The sequence below is a fragment of the Microtus oregoni genome, unplaced genomic scaffold (genome assembly GCF_018167655.1).
Source record: "Microtus oregoni isolate MIOR12 unplaced genomic scaffold, Mior012 000007F_ref0000211, whole genome shotgun sequence".
NCBI classification, from domain to species: Eukaryota; Metazoa; Chordata; class Mammalia; order Rodentia; family Cricetidae; genus Microtus; species Microtus oregoni.
In genome coordinates this window covers 24,479,324-24,499,538 of record NW_024543066.1, presented here as the reverse complement: position 1 = coordinate 24,499,538, position 20,215 = coordinate 24,479,324, and the positions used below count along the sequence as shown (strand labels likewise).

At 42.4% G+C, this 20,215-nt stretch overlaps 1 protein-coding gene across 11 annotated transcripts in view; it reads left to right on the top strand.

Moving 5' to 3' along the window:
- Positions 1 to 20,215, top strand: part of Dst (dystonin) — a 401,984-nt gene that overhangs the window by 237,958 nt on the left and 143,811 nt on the right. For 9 of the 11 annotated variants that reach the window (XM_041655211.1, XM_041655202.1, XM_041655203.1 and 6 more), the window contains 17 exons: positions 4,132 to 4,244; positions 4,344 to 4,450; positions 6,380 to 6,499; positions 8,462 to 8,557; positions 8,653 to 8,780; positions 12,513 to 12,606; positions 12,893 to 13,047; positions 14,371 to 14,833; positions 14,920 to 15,048; positions 15,187 to 15,264; positions 15,353 to 15,514; positions 15,642 to 15,746; positions 17,047 to 17,142; positions 18,037 to 18,162; positions 18,728 to 18,880; positions 19,059 to 19,213; positions 19,385 to 19,511. In XM_041655211.1, coding sequence (XP_041511145.1) covers positions 4,132 to 4,244; positions 4,344 to 4,450; positions 6,380 to 6,499; positions 8,462 to 8,557; positions 8,653 to 8,780; positions 12,513 to 12,606; positions 12,893 to 13,047; positions 14,371 to 14,833; positions 14,920 to 15,048; positions 15,187 to 15,264; positions 15,353 to 15,514; positions 15,642 to 15,746; positions 17,047 to 17,142; positions 18,037 to 18,162; positions 18,728 to 18,880; positions 19,059 to 19,213; positions 19,385 to 19,511 — 2,407 coding nt within the window. Of the gene's footprint in view, positions 1 to 4,131; positions 4,245 to 4,343; positions 4,451 to 6,379; positions 6,500 to 8,461; positions 8,558 to 8,652; positions 8,781 to 12,217; positions 12,385 to 12,512; positions 12,607 to 12,892; positions 13,048 to 14,370; positions 14,834 to 14,919; positions 15,049 to 15,186; positions 15,265 to 15,352; positions 15,515 to 15,641; positions 15,747 to 17,046; positions 17,143 to 18,036; positions 18,163 to 18,727; positions 18,881 to 19,058; positions 19,214 to 19,384; positions 19,512 to 20,215 lie in introns of those variants that run through there. The other 2 variants (XM_041655205.1, XM_041655210.1) reach the window with 2 other exon arrangements.

The window sequence follows — 20,215 nt, the reverse complement described above, 5'->3', positions numbered from 1 at the left end:
TATGTGTACATAAGTCTCACATGTGAATATGTGTACGTATATATATATACATATATATATATGTCTATATATGGGTGATTGTAAACATTTTGTCTAAAGTGGGTGCTTTTTAAAAATTGGTACTATATAAACTTTTAAATATTAATTTTATTCAGACACTTAAGCTTATAGCAATAGCCATTTCTCCTCCTTTTGTTTCTGTTACTGTGATTAACACCATGGCCAAAAGCAGCTGGGGGAGGGAAGGATTTATTTTATCTTATAGTTTACAGTACAGCGTTGAGAGAAATCAGGGAAAGAACTCAAGAAGAGGCCATGGAAGAACGTGCTTACTGGTTTGCTCTCTATGGCCTGTTCAGCCAACTTCTTATACCACCTAGGAGCACCTGACAGGATGGCACCACCCATAGGAGACGTGGTCCTCTCATATTAACCATTGATCAGAAAATTCTCCCCCAGTCTCACTTACGAACCAACATGATGGAGGCAGTTCTCAACTAACATTGTCTGTTTCCTGATAATTCTAGCTTATGTCAAGAAAAAAAAAAACTAACCAATGCTCTCTTTTAAATCCATTTTTACTTTATATTTTTATAGTAAATTCGGGTTATCAAGCATGTGTAGAATTAGTTTGCTCTTGTTTTTAAGACAGGATCTCACTGTAGCCCTGGCTGGCCTAGAACTCTCTACATAGACCAGACTGGCCTCGTATAAGAGATCTGTCCATCTGTGCCTCCTGAGTGCTGGGATTTAACTGTGCACTACCACATCTGGCAATTTTGCATTTTCTGATCTCACTTCCGCAGGAGTTCATGTCGTTTTGACCTTATATTTTCAATTTAAAATTTATGTCATTTTCTCATGTCTTCACCTCAATCGTAATCATTTCTAAAAGAAAAGATGGGGTATGGTGTTTAAAAAAAGTATAATCCGTGGTGATTGGGTCATAAGATAAAAATAATTGAGAGCTTGTCCATAAAAACACTTTCCTATAAAAACATCTATCATGTGTTTTTACCAGGATTGCTTTATATTACTAGGAAAATTGCCCATAAAATGGGACTGCTCAGTGCCTGAGAGTGGAATGTAGGAACAGAGCCTTTGTGTGCCAGCAGTGTGGTCTGGTGCCCTTTTGAACTTAAACCAGGTTGAAAATGAAATTCCTGCTAACATTCCACAAAAGTGGGAATAGGTGTCTCCAGTGAGTGGAAAGTCCCCGAATTTCTTTGTGTGTATGGCATGCGTGCATGGGTATGTGTGATGTGTGTGGTATACAGGTGTGTGGCCTTGAGCCTCATGTAGAAACCAGAGTAGGGTCTAGAGTGTCTTCTATTGGAGTCTGCTTTACTGCCTTGAGACAGGGTCTCTCCTGAACTGAAGCTCACTGTTGGCCAGCCACTCTCTTGGGATTTATCTCTTTGCCACCCAATGCTGAGATTATATGGGATCCATCGCTCTGCCACCCAATGCTGAGATTATATGGGATCCGTCTCTGCCATTCAATGCTGAGGTTATAGACACACAAAGCCACGCCCAGCTTTTTATTTGGGTGTTGGAGAATTGAACACAAGCACTCAGGCGGGCAAAGCAAGTACGTTTTCCTGCTGAGGCATCTCTCTATCCCCAAACAGATGAAACTTTAAAGACTGTGTTTGTTACCCAATGAGATTGCCAGGAGAGGAGGAGGTAGATAGGACACCTCTGGGTGCTCCAGGCATAGGAGGAAGGCCACTGAAAGGCTAGCAGGGCCAGCCAAGCAGGGTAGCAGTACAATTTTGAAGACCCCTAAGGTCTTTGTTTTTCCCAGTGGCTTTATCTCCTATACACTTTTAGTAGGGGCTGATCACTGTAGCCACTGCTCTGGTAAAGTGTTCAGTTCAAGAAAGAAGAGGGGGCTTGTTCAAACTATGCAGCTGTTTCTGTGCTGGAATGACATCATTCTAAAGGAAGTTTTGTGTTTTATTCTCTTGGTCAAAAAACTTCATTCTTCAATGACTTTATTCATTCTCCTTGGGATTACTCAGTGTTTACGCTCTTTGCTAATGGCAGGGTTCTCATAATGGCATGCTGTTTCTTGTTCAGAGATTGGCAGACTCAAAGTCTGGTTTTTATTTCTCCAGGAAATTTGAATTTTGTAGAAGCAAAACAATGTTTTTATTGGAAGAACGTTAGATCCTAGTCTAGACTTTTGTACATACCTCTTCAGTACTCTTACATCAGTAGATGCTATAGGTCTGTGTTTTTTTTTAAAGTATTATTTGTAGAGGGCTGCCCCTTACGTGTCCTGCTGTCAGTGGTAAAGTGTGCCCACACTCGTCAGTGGACGTCACTGAGGAGTTTCTGATGAGGTTTCGGGATGTGAACAAATAGGAAGTGGTGCTACGTTTCCAGTTTATGAAAACCCCCTCCTAAATCCTAATAAAAGTGCACATAGATTTTTTTTTCTTCGGGTGTGGAATGCTGCATTTTCTTTAGGTTAAAAAAGCAAACAAATCAGGAGCAGAAGGAGAGAGAGCACGAGCAAGGAACTCAGGACCGCAAGGGGTGCACCCACACACTGAGACAATGGGGATGTTCTATTGGGAACTCACCAAGGCCAGCTGGCCTGGGTCTGAAAAAGCATGGGATAAAACCGGACTTGCTGAATATAGTGGACAATGAGGACTACAGAGAACTCAAGAACAATGGCAATGGGTTTCTGATCCTGCTGCACGTACTGGCTTTGTGGGAGCCTAGGCAGTTTGGATGCTCACCTTACAAGACCTGGATGGAGGTGGGGGTTCCTTGGACTTCCCACAGGGCAGGGAACCCTGATTGCTCTTTGGGCTGACGAGGGAGGGGGACTTGATTGGGGGAGGGGAAGGGAAATGGGAGGCGGTGGCCGGGAAGAGACAGAAATCTTTAATAAATAAATAAATAAATAAAAAGCAAACAAAAAAGAAGCACACATTTGTGCTTGCCTTTCTTCTCAAGATTGCTGATGTATTTGAGTTTCCTGTGCAAATGACTGCTAAGCAGTGTTCCAAGTAACTTACTATCCCCCAACATCACCTGGAGCACACAGAGGACCCACTGTTGGTGTGTTTCCCTGGGGATTATTGTAAGCAAACCCAAGAGCCTGTGGGATTATAGTAGGCTTCCTCTAAAAAGTGATAGGGAAGATCTAAGGAGATCCGAGGGTGCGAGTGCTGTCTGCGTGCGTGGTGTGTGTGTGCGTCTGCCTGCCTTTCTGTCTGTGCATGTTTGTCTTTGTGTCTTTGTGTGTGTGCATGTATGTTTATCTGCATGTGTGCTGTGTGTGTGTGTGTGTCTATATGTCTGTGAGAAAGAGAGACTATGAGCGAGGTTATAAATGCACAGGTGAATGAAATGTGAGTCAAATTACTAACCAATCTGCTCACTAACATACCTATAGATATTTCTTAATGAATGTATACTTTAATAGGAGGATAAACTATAGAAATTTATTAGGACTTGGCCCTTGCTATCTTGGAATTAACCTTTGAGAGAGACTCTTTTACACACACACACACACACACACACACACACACACACACACAGAACCATAGATTACTAGGCACAGAAGTATGACAAACTCTTGTTGCTTCTGAGTCCATCCTATGAGTACAAGAAGCTCAGGGACATATCATGACAGGTTGAGGTGGTGGTTAGCGAGTGTCCTACAGAGAAGACGGGGCCAGCTCGGCTAGAATGGAGAAAGGGTTGGAAACAGCAACAGCAAATCGGACACTCTGAGCAGAGTGGGGGCATGGTCATGGCTCTAAACCAAGCACAAAACTGGCATCTGGGGAGAATCTGAGAAGATATTGGCTGGTGAAAGAGAGATGCTTCAGTCAGTTGAGGAGGACAGATGTAGTCACGAGCTCCAATCACGGGGCATTTATAGATCTGGGAGTTACATATGCTCACATTTTTCTATTTCTCTTGTGTTCCTTTGGCCCATACAAGCCTCTGAGACAAGTAAGCAGTGCCAAGTGTTTAAAGGCAGCCTCGGATTTAATATGACTGTAGTACTGGTGTTTGCGGGTGCTGTTATCTAAGAGGCTAATACTTGCACCTGTCAGGTGGAAGTGACCTGTAAGAAACTTAACACTGTGTGCTTTTTTCTAGGCCGGACCTGATAGACATGAATACTGTTGCTGTTCAAAGCAACCTTGCAAATTTAGAGCACGCTTTTTATGTAGCTGAAAAAATTGGTGTTATAAGACTTCTGGACCCCGAAGGTGAGGTGTTTTCTTGAGTTCTACCTCCACTGGCATGTGCTTCTCGCCAGAAGTCATCTGTCAGCATCGTGAAATAATTCATTTCTGTTGCTGCTTTAGATGTTGATGTCTCTTCACCTGATGAAAAGTCAGTAATAACCTATGTGTCCTCCCTCTATGATGCATTTCCCAAAGTCCCCGAAGGTGGTGAAGGCATTGGTGCAAACGTGAGTATTGGTTTTCCTGCACTTAAGCTGTTGGTTCATAATTCAATTCAGTAACTGAATTGCTTGCTAATCAGTGCAGGACTTTAAAAATGGATTTTAAATGCTATGTAAATATTTGGGCTCCTGCGCTATTTTTCTGGCCACACGTACATCTCACAGCGTCGTTCTGCCATTGGAATTAAAGGGTAACTGAAAAAGTTGTTCTGTGTCACAGATAAAGGAAAGTGCTTGAGAGTCACAGCACATTTGTGCAAGAAAGTAGTGAGTTACTGGGATGTAAATATTTCTGTTTTAACCTGCTATCCTTTTACAACTGCTGGTCTCCTATCTGTGTAAATAGGCCATCTCTCTGTAGAATGCAGCTTAAAGTTGATCCAGGAGACCTGTGAAATAAGTTGACTAGATAGTTGTTTTCTGACTTGCCTAGGTGAAGGTGTTTGACCAGGTGAGCAGAACTAGGTTTCTGACACACAGTTTGGCTACTATGACCTCACTAGAGTCACCGTTTCTCAAAGGCTTGTGAAATCTAACCCAGCTATGTGTTTTGACATGGCCATGCTGAACAAACACTATGTCTCGAAGTGAACAGGATGCTGTGTTCATTTCAGGGCAATGCCCCTTTACCGCAAGCTGCTCCCTTCGTTCTCACAGATATAGAGATAAATATGCATTGCCTGGAAGCCTTCTTGCGCTCCCTTTTCCGATTGCTTGTATCATGGCTCCATAGTCTTAGTTCTAGATATGTTTTGTTCTTTTCCCCTCGCCTTTCACAAAAAGATCCTAACCATTTGGCTCTCCTGGCAGCGTGTTCCTGTTTCATGCTCCAAGCTGTTGCTGCAGAATGGTTCCTGTGCCTCCTTCCTTTACCTTATTGCTACCTTTTCTTTCTTCATGTAGCACTGGGCTTGATAATGTATGCTTTTCTATCTGTGCATTAACTCTGCACAGGGAAATTAATTTTTGTCCACTGTCGTGTCTTTAGTACCAGTTTGCAGGATGACTGGTTGAATTCATTCACATGCCCAGTAGTCAGAACTGCATTTTAATTATCATATTAGCAATTCCATCTGCAGTTTTGCAGTCTTAACCAGTTACCTATAGGTAGAGCATTTCTGTGTCAGTGCCCTGCCTCCTTTGGGACTTGGATCTTTTATCCATCCCTGCTCCAACCACATTATCACTCGTGGTTCACTGCTCAGAAGTCTCCGGTGACCGTTGCAAGGCACATGCATATGCTTCCCTCCAGTTATTAGTAGATGCTGTTTCAGTCATTCGAACATTAGACACTGCCCCACATGCCGCTTAACTATTCTTACAATGATTCCCTCTTCTCCCTAGTTAGACAGTAACTCCTGACTGCAGATGTTATGTCTTAAAAGTTTTGGTTTTTATTGTAACAGTGAGCATAATCCTGCCACCTAATAAGCATTCCTACACAGCAGTTGTCAGCCTTCCGATTCCTTCCTTTTACAAGAGTTTTTTAATGGGTACTTGAAAATCCCATCATATCCAACCTGTCCCTCTCTGGTCCCTACATCTCCTGTAACTTCATTGGATGTCAGATATTAGAGAACTTAGATGCTCAGTGGTCGGAGGAGATGGCTAACCCTGGTGTATACAAGCTGTTGCTCCCCTTATGTTGAGCCCTGGAAAACCTTCCAGATCATTTTTTGAAGCCTCAGAAGCTTCCTCGTTGTAGTGCCCCAAACAGCCACTATTTTTGGACACTCATTGGGCCAGGGTTAGTGGCCAAGTGTTGATAGCATTTTGTTTGTATGGAAAGAATTGTAGCTGAGTGGAAACTAAGAAAGCGTTTACCTGATGAATCTCTCTGTCAAGCTTCAAGACATCTGCACTCCCAGGAATATGTCTGGCAGATGAGTGCAGTTACCCATAGACTGCAAATGTCCCTGCTGTTTTGTTGCCTAGGATGTTGAAGTCAAGTGGATCGAATACCAGAATATGGTGAACTACCTCATCCAGTGGATTAGACACCACGTGGTCACAATGTCTGAGAGAACATTTCCTAACAATCCTGTTGAACTAAAGGTTGGTATATTGTAGAAGATCACTAGGATTGATTCGATCAAAAGCTGTAAAATAATGCTGGGTTAATCCCATAATCTTTGCATTCAAGAGAAATTGCCATTGGCAAGCCATCGATTTTAGTAGGCAAAGTTATAGCAGCAGCATCTTTAAGAAGTTCCGTCCCCCAAGCTTTAAGTTGTTGAGAATTAAAGGTATAATTTGAGAGCTTCTGAAGCTAACACTGCCAGATCTTACATGATGAGTGGGAAGTGCAAGGACGCCAACAGATGCTGGGACAGAAAGATCCCTGGGAGCTCCCACACAGAGCAGTGATCAGGAGCATGCCTCTGCTTGAATCAGGTTAGAAGCTGTCCCGAGGGCCTCTTCTGTAGAGTACAAGGCCCATCCTGCATGTTAGGAATTTCAGAGTGCAGATCCTGCTATATTTCAGAATGCAGATCCTGCCGTGTTCAGGTGAGTTTAGAGTCAATGCTCACAGCCTCGCGTTAGTGGCCAAGAGTTAGCAGACCTCTGCTGATATTGTCATCTTAGGCAAGGTAATTGAGGTGGAGCTATCCCAGCAATATAAAGTAATTATGAATACACAGCTTTTCAAAGAGTAAGCTGTCTCATTTTGTACACTTATATCTGAAGTAGCAAAAGCAGTTTATTGTTAACAAACCACTAATATGAATATTGACTACAGAGTAGCCTTAATTCTTTGACTTAATAAGCTTTGTTTTAACTCTCAGACTGGAATTACAATAGCTGCAGTAACACAAGATAGGCCTCATGAAAGTTCTTTGTTATTCCCACACATCTGTTGAGAACATCTGTGGTGTGACTCTTCTCATTACCACAGGGTGTTTGTCCTTGGCACAGAGTTACTTAGTATTGTTTAAATTTTTTAAAGACCTTTTTATGGGGTCTTATCATTATGAGAAGCCTCCCTATGTGGGTATGAACTATGCGAGGGCACAAAAACCTGCCCCTTTCTACTTCATATGGTGCCACAGTGTTTTGCACATGGTGACATTTGGTGACCAATGACTGATAGCAACCTACAAGATTTTGGTTTTGGTTTGATATAGTTTTTGGATTTAATGTACAAATACACATGTTTCTAAATGAATTCTGGGAGTGTGGTGGGGTTGTTATGTTTTTGTTTTGACCATTGGGTAAATTTGTGCCGGTCTCTGGCTTCTGCAGGTCTTTAAGAGTTGTAGGAGTCTGAGTATTCACACAGGTTGCTTGCTGATGGGTAATGTAGGAGAGAAAACATATCCTTAGGAATTAGCAAATAGTTCTCCAAGTTCACAAACCTCTACAGAATCTTACAGAAATGTGTCGTGTATTTTAATGTAGCATAAATTAAGCTAAACTGACTACCGTGCATCTATTAAATGTGAAAGTGTTTTATTTGTGCAGTTTTAGAAAAGTCTTCTAAGATGAATCTAATAACATTTTAAGAGGTTCACAAATGAGATAATTACACGATTGGAGTGTCTATAACAGTAATGTCAACTAATAACATCCACTCTTCTTTGTTAGGAAAAAAATTCCCTGTTAAAATCAGCAGTGGTATGAAGAGGCCACAAATTAGCCCTCCTTAGCTTGCACGGGTTCCAGAATAGAGCCATGGAATGGAAGGGAAAAAGTCTTTTCCTTCCTTTATGCAAATTTCATCAAACTGTTTTCTAGAAACTAAAAACCAGTGTATGGTGTTTGGGAAGCTCAGTCTCTCAAGGATATGCTTTCATGTTTGGTCATCATGTGTTGTTCAGAGTCCTGTGTGGCACATGCTAGATCATGGCTCTCATCTGCTCTTGCGCAACCCGGCACACAGCTGCCTGGCAGCTGGAGTGTTGAGTCCGTAAGGAAGCTCTACTGAGTGCTCATGACACAGGAAATGGTCTTTGCTCTACTGACATGATGAAAGCAGGCTTTGAGGGTGGGCCTTAACTTAGGTTCCTTTCTTTATAGGCACTTTATAACCAGTATTTACAGTTTAAAGAAAAAGAAATCCCACCAAAGGAGACAGAGAAATCAAAAATTAAACGACTATATAAGTTATTAGAGGTAAGTAAGCCAAGAATATCCCTTGGTCCTTTCAAGCATAATTTCTGAATTGTTTTCAGGCCTTTGCTACACATTAATTATGTTGTTTCCTTCAGATTTGGATAGAGTTTGGACGCATCAAACTCCTTCAAGGTTATCACCCGAATGACATTGAAAAGGAGTGGGGCAAGCTCATCATTGCCATGCTTGAGCGGGAGAAGGCGCTCCGGCCAGAGGTGGAGAGGTAGGGAAGCTGGCCCAGTGCAGTGTCTGCTGCAGACACGATCCATTCTGCTTCTCCTAGAACTCGACTTTCACTTGGTTTTGTTGGTTGCTTGGTTTGTTCTTTCCATGCTGTGTTCATGTCTACCTGGGTACTTGCAGGTGGAGGTCAGAGTTCAACCCTGACCTTTCCTCAGGAACTGTCCGCCGTGTTTTATGAGACCAGAGACTGGAACTGAGGCTCACACAGATTGTATTTTCCAGTTACTCGTTTGTGTGACCTTGGCTAAGTCTCTTAGTGTCTTTGTTCCTCCATTTCCTTATCTAGTTATGGTAGCAAGAACTCTTAGAGCATTAATTTGTAACTACATACAGGACCTGGTAGGTTGGATTCCTGTATGGAGTCTTGTCTAAAAGCACCCAGAAGTCTCTCTTAAAATAATCTTAAGTCACCAAGGCCCAAGTGTGGAAGTTCATAAGTTAGAGATTAGCTATTTTGTTTATTATTAAAGTTTTTCATATGGTCTCCTTCTCTGAGGCCGTGGACATACTTTCATTTAAAAGCCGATGGAGGCTGAGCGTATAGCTCAGTTAGTGGAGTACTTGCCTCCCTCGCATTCACAAAGCCCTGTCTTCCATCCCTAGCACCACATAAAGCTAGGTGCAGTGGCACATGCCTGTAATACTAGCATTTGGGAAGTGGAGGCAGAGGAATTGAAACCTCCAGATCATTCTCCCTTTGCTATGTTGTAAGTAGGAGGCCAGCCTGTGCTACCTGAGACCCTGTCTCAAGGAGCAACAACAAAAACAGTCAGCGAAGGTCTCTGGGTTCCCTTCTGCCGTGTGTGCAGTCCATGAAAATAGCACTGCCTGCTTATTGTTCTGCTGCTCTGACTGTGTCCCACTGCTCAACAAGGAACCACCCACCCACTGGGCTGCATGCTCGGCCATGTCCTGTGACTTTATTTCCTTGTGGTCATTATCCTCCAGCCTGCTGTGGCGTGTGAGACTTGTGCTGTGTGCCCCTCCTTCCAGCCGGGGGTACGTGTGGTCAGCCATTGCTCTGGCTGCAGTCTCTTGGGAGCTCACCTGGGCTGTGTTCCACCCTCCTCTAGTCACAGTTTTGTGTAGTTTGTTCTTCTGGCAGGGAATCCATTTCACATCCCTATTTTTCTTAGTCCTAATCCTTCTCAGACTTCAGCCTCCCTGTTCCTTCTAGCCGTGTTCCAGGCTGGATGACATGCCCTTTTTTATGACTAATAATTTATGAGTATTTTTCAAGAATGCCTACCTTGGTTATAATTTCATATTTATTCATGTTTCTTTCAAGCCACCTGTTTCTAAGATAGAAGCTCTAATAATATGGAGACAAGCTGTCATTTTGTGTCCCTTAACAGTGCTTTTGCACAGTGCCAGGCACATGACAGAGACACCCAGTATAGTTGTGTTATGCTCTCCCATACTGACTTCAGTGCTGATGCGGAATAATATGTTTAAGATACAAAGACAAGTTCCTCTTGTCAGCCCTTTCTTACTAGTTTCAGTCTTGTTAAAGCCTATAGTTACCATGTCTATGTAAACAGAACATAAGAATCAAAATGAGCTTTAAATGCATGGGCTGCAGATCTTACCAGTGATTAAAATGAAGTGTTAAAGGAACCTTTTGAATTAAAGATGCAGAGAAAAGATAGAGAATTTTAGTCACTACATCAGTAGTTGAATTTTAATGTGTGCTATAATCTACTTTGTGCTGCTGCAACAGAATGCTGCAGCCTGAATCACATGAAAGAAGTTTGTTGTTGAAGGTTGTGGTATGATACAAGTCTGCTATAGCCCAGCACTTGGGAAGCTGAAACAGGAGCATGAAAAGCCTGGGCTGTATAAAAGATTGTCTTGTGCTTAAGAAAAGAAAAAGAGAAGAGGAAGCTGGTGACTGAGAAATGCTCACGCTGGCACCTGATGAGGGCCTTCCCTGGTCGGTGGCAGAGAGACCACGAGGAGGAGAGTGGAACAGCATGGTGGCTAGGGGACCAGACAGGCACAGGAGACAGCAGACGCTCACTGAAGCAGCAGAGCCTTCTACCCACTGGTGCAGGAACCAAGTCACTTCCTTGATAGTGGCTTTAATTTATTCATGAGGGTTGAGCCTTTATGATCTCATGGCTCTTAAGCACTTCACACTAGGATCATGCTTCCAAAACAGTTACACTCAACCCCAACTGTATGCTACTGAAAGAAAGCTCGAGATCCAGGAGCCGGTCTGTTCTGGACTAGGTGTATTACTTCACCTTGGAAGCTATGTGATTTTAGAGGTATTCTTAAATCTCTAGGCCTGTTTCCTCACTGTAACAGGGTGTAACAATACCTACCACATTTGGTGGTTATGAATATGAGATGAGGCTATGTGTGTAAAATGTTTAATTTCCTAACACATAGAAACTGTATAGAAAGTGTAAAGTACAGCTATTCCTGTTGTAAATTGTTCTATTTTTACCTGGTCATTGCTTTTGAAAAATTAAAATGTTTTAACTCGGAGCAGAGAGACATCATTGTGGCTTTGTAGGATTGGAGGTAGGGAAGTGTCTGGGAACTTGGTTGATAAAGTCTTCATTTTTCTTGACACAAGTTTTTGGTCCTGGCTGCATATTACAAATTATGGTAGTTGTGCGGCTTGGAGTGTGTAGAAGACAAACAGGAAAGAATTGATGTTCTTGGGCCCTCTGCTAGTCTGTGTGAAGGAGAAGCAAGTCCAGACACATTTGCCGTTAGTGAGTCAGTATTCTACTTGGATTCTTTGTCTTTTCAAATATGAGCTGTAGTAGTTAGAAGTAACATTACTGAGAGAGTTAATCATACCAAGAAAAGTAATGGAATGTTATTCTAGTTAATTTAACATGATGGACAAATGACCTGATGGTCAAATGGAAATCAATTTTGTCATTAAATTTGCTTGCTTGTGTGTCCTTGATTGTTCCAGCATTTTGCCTTGTGTTATCCAGCACATAGCATCTCTTCCCTGAAGTCCAGCTGTGATGCAATCTTTGTGTCCTCTTAGCTTGTGGTTGGTGTGGACAGAATTACCTTCACTGGTGGTCATTCCTGGGTTCCTGGGTACCGGAGTTGTTTTTTAGGTGCTTGCAACTGGTTGACTCTTAGTGAAAATATTTGGCATATCTTTTCCAGTGACGCCCAATCATCCTGCTCTGTCTGTACTTGCAGGGCTTTAATGCAGACTACAAAAGGCAAACCTCAGCAAGCAAATGAATGGCTTCAGGCATGATTCTTCTGAATAGCTATCAGCATAATATTTGCAGTGTATTGCATATTCATGCTTAGGCATATTTAAGGATCCATTAAAGCTGTGTCACTCCACCAAGGCCACTTTCCACCAGGTAGAACTTGAGCCTTCCTTCTCCAGTCCTACTTTCATGGTCCTAGGATATCATTTCAGGACTGAAAATGCACAGCGGTAGCTACAGTTATCGTAGCAGTGACTCTGTGTTTACTAACACTACGAGCACTCGGACTAGTCTAGATTCGAATGACAATCTTCTGTCTGTCCATTGTGGCCCCACATTGATCAACTCCTGCATTAGCTTCGGCAATGAGTCCTTTGACGGACACAGGTATGGAGTCAGCGGTGCGAGGCTGTCTTTGCTTCCTGGGCAGGGTTGGTTTTCACGACTGCTGAGCTCTTTGGCTTCAAAAAAAAAAAAAAAGAAAGAAATTTCTTTTTTCCTTTTGTCTCTTTTAGGTTGGATATGCTGCAGCAGATTGCTGCCCGCGTTCAGAGGGATAGTGTCATCTGTGAAGACAAACTGATCCTAGCCCGAAATGCTCTCCAGTCTGTAAGTTGGTTTCTGGAGCCAGGGCTTGCTATAGAGGGGTGGTGTGTGCCGGGGTAAAGTGGAACCTTTCGTATTATATGATAGATTCCTGGTACTTACTCCCTGCAGAAGCTTGGAAAGATTATGATCAATATTTTCTCTCTTAGGAGGCAGTGAGTGAAAGAAAAACATATATTTGAACCAAAAGAAATAAAGACCAAATAGGCTTCTTTTCTAATATTTTGGACTTTAAAGCTAGTTTTAACCTTTGTTTTATGAAATTAATGCTGAGTTCTTTTAAATACAGGATTCCAAAAGATTAGAATCAGGGGTGCAGTTTCAGAATGAAGCAGAAATTGCCGGGTACATACTGGAATGTGAGAACCTTTTACGCCAGCATGTGATTGATGTGCAGATTCTGATCGATGGGAAATATTACCAGGCCGATCAGCTGGTGCAGAGGTAGGAGTGGGCTTTATACCTTTCCAATACCTGCTTCAGGAGCGCACGATGGGACTGTAGAATATGAAATTAAGTTTTATGTGAGTTGTAATAGTTTGATAAAATAAGTAGGATCAATATTTGCAGTAAATGTAAATTTGCTGTTATAGTAAATACCAGAGTCATTAAAATGAGTATTTTAAATGTCTATATTTATTTCCAAGTATGTAAAATATTTATGTAGGTCTTTGGATGTGACCCACAGACAGAGTGAATATTTAACTAAGCATATTTAAGGCCCTGGGTTTGATCCTCAGGCCACCAAATAATAACAGTTTGCAACATTAGAAAAGGGAAAAGTTCCCATCTTTCAGTTAGTTTTGTGTTTACTATTATGAAAATGGTTGTGACCAAATATTTGAAAAATACATGTGTATAAAATAGCAAAGCTGTGGAAGCTGGCAAGGTGACTCAGCTGTTAAAAGCACTGGCTGCTCTTCCAGAGGGCCTGGGTTCAATTCCCAGCACCGACATGGTGGCTCACAGGTGTCTGTAACTCCCATTCCAGGTTACCTGACACCCTCACACAGGCATATGCACGGGCGAAACGCCAGTGCACGTTTAAAGAGGGGGAAAGCTGTGTGCCGTGACACGCACATGGGCTCTGAGCTCAGACGCAAGTAGGCAGTCTTGTAAAAGCCAGATAGCAAGACCCCATCTTGAGAATAAAAAAGTAAGCAGCAAATGCACAACGTTTCTGACAAGTTAATGGGGGCAGAGAGACCAGAACTTGGCCAGCTGTAGTCTCTCTTTCTCTACGTACATAAGAAAGTGACCTTTGTAAATCGTGTTTGAGCCACTAATTTCACTTTTAGGAAGCAGGAATTATTCTCTGTGTGGGTAATAAGCAGATATAATTAGAAAACTTTATGTTCAAGCCAGAAATATTTTATAAGAAATTTTATTTTCCTTAATATCAAATAATAAATCCACCACCATATGGTAATAATTATGTTTCTTATAAGTGATGGTTATAAAGACTAATAATGTGGAGAGTTTTTAAAGTATGATATTCAGTGAAAACAAAACATGAGGCAACATTTTACCTCATGGTTTCAGTGATGTTTTTAAAACAAAATGGGTACTTGAGTAGTGTAGGTTTGCAGAACAACAGTTGAAAGCAGCACTGTTGAAGGCCTTCTTGCTCCCCACCCCTACTGTTAGTGACTCGCTGTAGTGGTGCGTGACTGATAGCCCTGCAAGGCCAGTATTGGTGCGTGAGCTAAGGCCAGTAGTGTACATTAGCCTTTCGATCACACCATTTCCCTCTCCATGTTTCTGCAGGGTTGCAAAGCTGCGCGATGAAATTATGGCCTTAAGGAATGAATGCTCCTCCGTGTACAGCAAAGGACGCATGCTGACCACAGAGCAGACAAAGCTCATGATATCAGGAATCAGCCAAAGTCTAAACTCAGGATTTGCACAGACCTTACACCCCAGTCTGAACTCAGGGCTAACCCAGAGTCTCACACCTTCCTTGACCTCTTCTAGTGTGACTTCCGGCTTGTCGTCGGGGATGACTTCCCGTCTGACTCCATCGATTACTCCAGCTTATACACCTGGCTTCCCTTCAGTAATGGCTCCAAATTTCAGTTTAGGAGTAGAGCCAAGCTCATCACAGACTCTGAAGCTAATGCAGATCCGAAAGCCCCTTCCAAAGTCGGCTTTGCTGGATCAGAACTTGACAGAAGAGGAAGTCAATATGAAATTTGTTCAAGATCTCTTGAACTGGGTTGATGAGATGCAGGTAATGTTTATGTTTACCCCGGTTCCCCAGTCTTACTCGGGACACAACTTCTCCATTTTTTTTAAACTGGTATTTTGCTATTTAAGGTGCAGCTGGACCGCACTGAATGGGGCTCAGATTTGCCAAGTGTTGAAAGCCATTTAGAAAACCATAAAAATGTTCACCGAGCCATTGAAGAATTTGAAGCAAGCCTTAAAGAAGCTAAAATTAGCGAGGTATGTGAATTCTTAAAAATATTTTGTAGCTGTTCATTATTTTTTTACATAAAGACCTTATAACTCAGTGATTGACATACTAAGTATTAGTCAGAACTTGAGATCCTTAACCTCCGTGTCTTTCCCCCATTGTTTTAGATTCAGATGACAGCGCCTCTTAAGCTGACTTACACAGATAAATTGCACAGATTAGAGAGTCAATATGCAAAACTCTTGGTAAGTCTTTTTCCTTTGTTTGCTTGAAACTCTCGATTCCCACCTGTTTACTGACAATCTGTTTCTTACATTGCTTTTTCTTAAAAAGAATACATCCAGAAATCAGGAGCGGCACCTTGATACACTCCATAATTTTGTAACACGGGCAACTAATGAACTTATCTGGTTGAATGAGAAGGAGGAGGAAGAAGTCGCTTACGACTGGAGTGAGAGGAACACCAACGTTGATCGGAAGAAAGGGTACCATGCGGTGAGTGAGCTGCGCACTCCGGTGCCAGAGTTGGACCTGGAGCTGGCCGCATCTTCTGATGCACTCCTTAATGCTTCCCTGGAGCTGGCCACATTTTCTGATACACTCCTTGATGCTTCCTCACCAGGAGCTAATGAGAGAACTTGAGCAGAAGGAGGAAAACATAAAAGCCGTCCAGGAGATCGCAGAGCAGCTGCTTCTAGAAAACCACCCAGCCCGGTTGACGATAGAGGTAAGAAAGTGAGAGGTCTGGGCTGAGTACGGATGGATCTATCAACTTAAACCTCTTTCACTAAACTACTAAGTGTTTACTCCAGTCTGGCTCAGAGAAAACTTTCTCAGTGAACCGTAGTGCTTCTTCTCTTCGTCCTCTCTTGGAAGAAAGGTAGCAGCTTTCTTTAGGCCATGTGAAGCCGCTTTTGAGTAAATTCATCTGATGGGGATGGAAGGGTGTTGCGTAGTGGAGCTTATACATACTGTGTGTGACAAACAAAAATGTAGCTTAGCTTGAGGGAGCAAATAATAGTGTAGGTTACTAGATTCCCAGGCAGGAAAGCCCGTCTGAACTCAGCTCGGAGGCCCTGGGGTCATTCCCATAGGAAGAACAGGCTGAACATACAGTGGACACAGAGCTCCCTCTCCTGGGAGGCAGGGATTTGTACCTTCAATAAAAACGAGTTTCATAATTCATGAGGAACTAGTGTTTCTAAAGTATTTCCTTCCTGAAAGATATACTCTGTATTAAATAATAAGCATTCAAATAGATGAGTGTTTAAATTCTTCTTATTATAATATTATTAAACCTGGTAATTGCATTGATATGAAAGTATATGTTCCTTTTCTATCCTCCCTACGTTTTCCTCAGCAAAACACAGAAGAAAACTACAGATCTGTGTATGTGTGTTAACACACATGGTGTTGCTAAGTAATAAAAAAAATCCATAAACAGGGAACACTGGGATGCCATGGAGAAAAACACACTCAGTATTCTAAAAATCTGATGTCAGGCAGCACTAGTGAGTATGGAGTGAAGACAAGGATGCATTTTATAAATAGAGGGAATAACTTGCATTTATTTTAAATTAAATTTTTCATATAGCCATAATTTTTCCTTATTCTAAGAAAAAAAATCAAGGAATTAGAAATTTGGGGAAATTCATCTGGACTAATTTAAAATTATATACAAATTTTAAGACTGATTGCATAAGGAAGAACTCTCAAATAAGAAAATTTACTACCCCAGTTTTCATGGTTCAGCCCATTAGAATTTTTTTCCATCTCTTTGAATAGTAGAATATTTTGTCAGTTGAAGCCATCAGCGCTGAGCTGGGCATGATGGCTCATGCCTGTAATTCCAGCCTATAATGAGAAACTGAGGCAGGGGGATTGCCACAAACTTGAGGATAGCCAGGGCTGTATACTGGCATCCTGTCTTAAAAAAAAAAAAAGTTAATTAAAGAAGGAAACTGCATCAGTATAGCCCTCGCACCCTACTTTCCCGCCCAGCGTTCAGTGTGTGTCTTCTCTCTAAGGCGTACCGAGCAGCCATGCAGACGCAGTGGAGCTGGGTCCTGCAGCTCTGCCAGTGTGTGGAGCAGCACATCAAGGAGAACACCGCCTATTTCGAGGTATGTGAGTGGAGTTGCAGCTGCATAGATTGCCCTGAGCCTGCATAGACGACAGTGCTGCCTGTGGGGCTGAGGTGTGGAACACACGGGGAGAGGGGAGGAAGCAATACTTTCTTTACAGGACGTCAGTGCTGGTGTCAGGTCTGAGGGGAAAGTTTAGCTGTACGAAGAGATCCTGTGGCTGGAAGATGGCTTAACTGGCACATTGTTTGCCGTGAGTTCCACCCCCAGAACCCACACTTCAAAAGAAAAAAGTGAGCTGCCCAGTGCTGTGGGCAGGTAGAGACAGGAAGATCCCTGGGGCTCACTGGCCAGCCAGTCTTGCCAAATGAGAGCGTTCCAGGTTCAGTGAGAGACCCTGTCTCAAAAAACAGGGTGGGGAGAAGTGAGGAAAGCATCCAGTTGTTGACCTCTGATGTATACACACACACACACACACACACACACACGCACACACACGCACAATGAATCTTTTATAAGGCCTTTAAATGTTGTAAATAATTCTACAAATTTTTCTCATACTAAGGGAAATTATTATAGAGTCAACCAAAGAAAGATTTCAGTTTATTCTTTAGAAATTTTCATACATTCTTTGAAACTTCACCCCTACGTAAAAGATTGGTTGAGCCCTAAGGTAAAACAGACTTCCAATCAAAACAATATAGATCCAAAGCACAGTATACACGTACAGTTTGGATAATTAATATTCATCTGTAGCCATCTAAGTGCAAAGGTTTTTTTAGTTTCAAAAAGGATGATGCTGTTAAGTTTTTTTGTGCTTTGGTTCTGCTCTCCCCTGTCAGGGGCACACAGAGGGCCTGAGTACCTGGATTTAACAGCTCTGCCTTCCTGGCGTTCAGTGTAGCTCAGCTGTCGAGTTTTCTCTTTCCTTAGTTTTTCAATGAAGCCAAAGAAGCTACTGATTACCTAAGGAATCTGAAGGATGCCATCCAGCGCAAGTACAGCTGTGACAGATCGAGCGCCATTCACAAACTGGAGGACCTCGTTCAGGAGTCCATGGTACTGACATGGAAACTGTCGATCAGTGGTTCATCAGACGTCTGCATGTATAGTTTTGTATTTCATCGGCACTGTTAGCTCAACCAGGCCTTTAGTGTGTTTAGTTTTTGTAGTGTACTTTATATGATGTTGTTTAAACTGCTCTAGCAGTAGTCTGTGTGGTCAGTCATTCCACAAGGAGATCCTTGGGAAACACCTTTTGTGTCTGCCCAGTTTTCAGTTCCGGAGATACAACCATGAACAACAGAGGCAGGACCTGTTCTCCCTTGTAGTCCTAGATATCATAGGGTAGCTGCACAGTAGTATGCTAAATAAAAACACGCATAGAGAGGGTTACATAGCAATAATGCCACCGGGGGGTGGGGGGCGGGAGGAAACAAAGTGAGGAAGGAGGGAGTCAAGATAGGGTGATGAATGAGATGCAGAAAGTGTAGCATCTTTATAGTATCAGGGCATCTTTGTAGTATCAGGGCATACTTTGGTGATGAAGTTTCATTTGTATAAATCCCTGTGGAATGGAGAGTTTGAATTACTAATCAATCTGAAAACCCGGCTGTGTTTCTAGGAAGAAAAAGAAGAGCTTCTGCAGTACCGAAGCTCGGTGGCCGGCCTAATGGGGAGAGCCAAGACAATAGTGCAGCTGAAGCCACGGAATCCTGACAATCCACTCAAAACTTCCATTCCCATCACTGCTATCTGCGACTACAGACAGATTGAGGTACCTGTCATTCTTAAAGCAGACCAGATTCTGTGACGAATCCGTGCATTTTACAAAGGTCATAATGCTTTCTAGTCATAAGGCTTTTCTCTGCCTCATAGAAATAGTAATTCTTAGCAAGATTGTGTATAGATGAGTCAGTGGTGACCTCGGTTTTTCCTCTTTCATTTAAAACCAGATAACCATTTATAAAGACGATGAATGTGTTCTGGCAAACAATTCTCATCGAGCTAAGTGGAAGGTCATTAGTCCCACCGGGAACGAGGCTATGGTCCCATCTGTGTGTTTTACTGTTCCTCCACCAAACAAAGAAGCAGTTGACTTTGCAAACAGGTTAGTATTGGCTGAAGGTTAAAGAAGCAATCAGTGCTTTGTCAGGGACCCACAGGACTAGAAGTTCTGTAGAGCGAGTACTTAGGGGGCATTTTACAAACAAAGATTGTAGCATGTTTTCAGAAGGGGCAAAAAGGCTTAAAAGTCTATATTTTCCTGCATATGTTACAGAATTGAGCAACAGTATCAGAGTGTCCTCGCTCTTTGGCATGAATCTCACATAAACATGAAGAGTGTAGTCTCCTGGCATTATCTGGTCAATGAAATCGACAGAATTCGAGCTAGTAACGTGGCTTCGGTGAGTATAAATGTGCACATTAATCCAGTGTTTCCAAAAATGAGGAAATGTCATTTGCAGGGCCAGGCTTGCATTTGTTCTGGAAAAGCGTGGAGCCCCGTGGAGGCTGACATTCCGCAGTCAATGAGTTCCTGGGAGGGCCTGTTGGGGGTGAGGCACGCTCTGCAGGTGAGGGAAATCTGGAGTGCATGCTCTGCTCAGTGCTTACTGAGGGTGAGAAATTAGAAATAACCAGGCAGTGGTGGTGCATGACTTGAATCCCAGCACTCGGAAGGCAGAGGCAGGTGGATCTCTGTGAGTTCACGGCCAGCCTGGTCTTCAGAGCAAGTTCCAGGATAACTAGGAAGATACCCTGTCTTGAAAAAAACAAGAAAGGAGGTGGAAGAATAAGAAATAATAATTAAAACTAGATGCTTGGACAGACAGAGTGGGCTTATTTTAATTTTATTTATTGGATTTTGTCAATGTTTTTATTTGTCTTCCTTTAATAAACACTATTGTAAAGAATTTGCAAATAAAAAACAATCATACCCCCAAGTTGACAGACCCAAAGTCTATACATCTGGATGACTAGAGTAGCCATTCTGAAGCTGTGGCGCTTCACATTTGACTTTACCATCAAACATATTCTGTATTCACTTATCCATCACAAAACCTCATGAGAGAGCTGAGACAAAAACCAAGTAGCTTTATCCATCTTTCCT